Source organism: Medicago truncatula, chromosome 4, assembly GCF_003473485.1.
Source record: "Medicago truncatula cultivar Jemalong A17 chromosome 4, MtrunA17r5.0-ANR, whole genome shotgun sequence".
NCBI lineage: Eukaryota > Viridiplantae > Streptophyta > Magnoliopsida > Fabales > Fabaceae > Medicago > Medicago truncatula.
In genome coordinates, this window is record NC_053045.1 from 53,146,994 (window position 1) to 53,150,715 (window position 3,722).

The 3,722-nt window shown below is 35.9% G+C and overlaps 1 protein-coding gene across 1 annotated transcript; it reads right to left on the reverse strand.

Annotated features, from left to right (window-relative positions):
- Positions 1-1,297: 1,297 nt before the first annotated feature.
- On the reverse strand, positions 1,298-3,722 carry LOC25493828 (galactoside 2-alpha-L-fucosyltransferase). The gene is made up of 2 exons (XM_013602458.3): positions 3,258-3,722; positions 1,298-2,890 (listed from the first exon to the last, which is right to left on the reverse strand). The coding sequence occupies exons 1-2, from the start codon at positions 3,544-3,546 to the stop codon at positions 1,449-1,451; spliced, it is 1,731 nt and encodes a 576-aa protein (XP_013457912.2). The 5' UTR covers positions 3,547-3,722; the 3' UTR covers positions 1,298-1,448.

Consider the following 3,722-nt stretch of genomic DNA (forward strand, 5'->3'; position numbering starts at 1 on the left):
CTTGTTAATAATATTAATCATTATTGCTCTATGAATGAGGGACTAAATTCAAGACAATAACATTAAGGGTGTGTTTGGTTAGGCTAGAAACATGAAGGAGAGATTGAAGTAGGAAAGAAGGAACGGATTCCAACATCCTTTCTCAGTTTGGAATAACATAAAAAGCATAAGAGGATGGAAAGTTTGGGTGGGACCCACCTCAAATATGTTTTCACATATCATAGGATAGAAAGGGTGCAGATTACTATTTTTTGAAGAAAAAGACCATAATACCTACCATCCTTTTATTTTATTATAAATAAATAAATAAACAACAATTAGTACTTTATTTATCATTTTTAAATTTAAGAAAAGTTAACTACTAAATTATATTAAAATATGGTCATATTGTGTTATCAACCAATCTTGAGCTATTTTATATTTGAGTATTTATTTAATTAGGGTACTATTATTCTTAATTATCTTATTTTTGTAATATATTTTATTATGTTCAAGGATATTTATGTCTTTTCATAACTATACTCCTTTCTTTCTCTCACACTTTCTTTTCACTTTCACTTTTACCAAACAACTAAACAAATCATCTCACTTTCCATGATCTCTTTCTCCTTTCACTTTCTTTCCTTAGACTTTCTTTCCTTTCACTTTCTTTTGTCAACCAAATATACCCTAAACATTTCAATACAAGAGAACAAAGTAAATTATATTACAATGAATGGCTCGTTTGATAGGATGATCATAGTCGAAGAATGTTGTTCACACATGGTGTTTGGCTGGAAAACACCAGTAATTTACCAATATAACCTTATCGACAGTTAACCGATGGATTTTAACCGGCGGCAGTTAACTGCCGATGGACATTTACATCTTTTTCTAGTGTGTTTCAACCTTATCACATGTGTATACAACAATTTTCATCATAGTTAGGTCAATCATTGGGCTTAAATTGAAGCCCACAAAATGAACACATTCCAGCCAAAACAAGTCAAATATGTTTTTTTTTTCTCAGTAAAAAAGACAAATTGTTAAACAATTATGAAATGTTTTAGTACACAGGCAGACATTTTATGCTTTTGACTTACCTTCCTCTAGAATGATTACAATGCAAGCTTTAGTTTAAAACTCAATGCCATTTTCTATCTGCTCACTTTCATGTGCATCAAAGATAGTCTTAGTTTACATGTGCATGTCAAATGCAGTGTCAGTGATACAAAATTGTAATCAGTTGTTACTTAAGATTTACCCAATTATAGTATATTTGATTTTACGGTGATTTTTTTTTTAAAATAAAAAAAAATTAGGAATGAACGTATAACAGTTCTTTGGGACAAAAAATATACATATGAGGAATTACTCGTTCTATTGTACAACAAAATTTGCAACACCTAGGACTAGGAGTTGACACTCACAGACTCACAGTAGCATAAGTCATAGCTAGCTAAGTAAAACTAATTGTCTACAAGCTTAAGGCCCCAACTCATATCCTCACAGTGCCTTACATGTGGAACAAGTTCACCGGTGTCGGTTCCTCTCTTAGCCTTGCAGTCATAGAAGGGAGGAGCATGGAAACATGGCTCCATTGACATAGCACGTCGACAAGGAGGATTTGGAGCCGTTCGATTCTCCGGTTTGTAGAGTATCCATGGTTTTAAACCTCCAAGCCCTTGAGCTACATAGCCAAAAGTAGACCATGAGCTAGTAACTAACACATTAGTTAAGCTTAAGAGATACATTTCTGCCCAAGCTTTTTGGTTGTGAAACTGCTTCTGTGTTTGTTGATATCCTTCATGGCTTGGCTGGTAAATTCCAACCACCTCTCCTGTCATAGTAGGATATTCCCAATACATGTCTCTTACCCTTTCAAAATAACCAGAGCTTAAGGATGTCATTAGTACAGCTTTTGACTTTAGTGTTCCTAATGAACTATTAATATTCTGCCCGCGGTTAACATCGGGCAAAATATTCTCCTTCAATGTACAAGCTAAGATCTGATCCAATACATGTTGAAACGGACCTGGTTCGGTGTCAAACACTCTGATTTGTATGCCTACTCTTTCATCAGCTTTAGCTAAATATGCATTATAGTATCTGACAACAAGTCCCCAAACATTGTTTGTGGGGTGGAACAGATATCTACCCAAGAAATGGAAAACATTTTCCTTTTTTGGGAATAGATCATTCAGTTCCTGCTCAAAAGATGGCATCAAGAACAGAGATGGGACAAAATAATTATCTGTTTTCATAATTAACCAAGGTACTTTCTGCAGAAAAAGTTGCTCTTCATCACAAAAGAAAAGCTTATCATGATCATCATAATCATGGGCTAGATGAAGATAAACAAAAGATGGCACAGTAGAATTTGTAATTGATTTCGTTTTCAGCTTTTTCCCATGACATTGATTCGAGTCCTGGTTGAAACTATTCAATTGACTGTTAAGAGGAAAATCATGAGGGACAAACCATGAAGCATCCGGAAATGGTTCACAAAAGAGATCGGTCATATCCACTCCAGGATCAACAAGTAGAACACGGTCTGTGAGGAGAGCGTAAAGAAATGCTGAAGCTAGGGTCAATATCCTATTCCCCAACCCACTAAATGAAATCCATACTACATATTTACAATCCAAGGACTCAGTAAATTGACCAGAGCCGAGTTGTTTCACTGTTTTGTTATAAGACTCGGTATAAGGTCCACATAGTTTGTGTCGAGCTTCATATTTTTTCAATCTAGAAATAAGGTAAGAAGAAGGCTTTCCTGATAGTCCTTTGTGGAAAATAGCTGACTGATACCTGCTGAGACAAGATTTTTCATCGAATCCATCAGCTAGAAGACCACCAAGCAGTTTATCGTTTAGCAACTCACCGGAATGAGAGGCATCACTGTCCAAACCTACAAAGTAAGAGAAAATGAAATTCCATAAGTCATTTAAGAAGCATCATTTCTGAAAAGAAGAATAGTTAGAATACAAATTATGGAAGAGGTCATTGTTTGTCGGTGTCAGTTGGATCCGACTGACAAACAATGGCCTCGTCCGTAGTTGGATTAAAAAAAAATGTTTAGAAAAATGACAATATTAGTAAAAATGAGGGTGACAAATATAGCAAATGAAAGACAAAAATCTAGATAGTGTAACAGCTTCAACTATGCATTGACATTTTTATAATGCCCATCAATGCTGATCCGATCTACTAGAATCTAATTAGTTAATGAAGTTGGAACAATTGAATTAAAAAAAAAAAAAAAAAAGGAAAAAAACCTTGTTGTGTTTGTTGAAGTTGGAAGAGAGATGAAGGTTGTTCACGGAAAGCGGCATCAGAGGGAGGGTCTCGAAGAACAACGGAGAGTGAGAAGAGAACGGAAAAGAGCATGAAGGAAATGACGAAGAAACCCATCACACGCATCAAAGTCAGAGGAGGAGAAGAGGTTGCATATTTGTCGGTGACAGTTTCCAAATCTGAGGGTGAGAGAGAGATCTTATTATTTCCACCAGTATCATTGGCCGTTGAATTCCTAATTGCAATGGCTCTCTTCATCATCTTAATCATCCCCGCACACGCACAAGCACAAGCACAACAGTGTTGCTGGTAGTTGAAACTTGAGAGAGTGCTAGAGACAGAGCTGTACTTCAGAACTTCAACTACTGCAGTCTCACTGTCACAGACTCACAGTGGTACCGTGGCCACACTAACATGACTCGAGTCATCCATCCCATTCATTAACT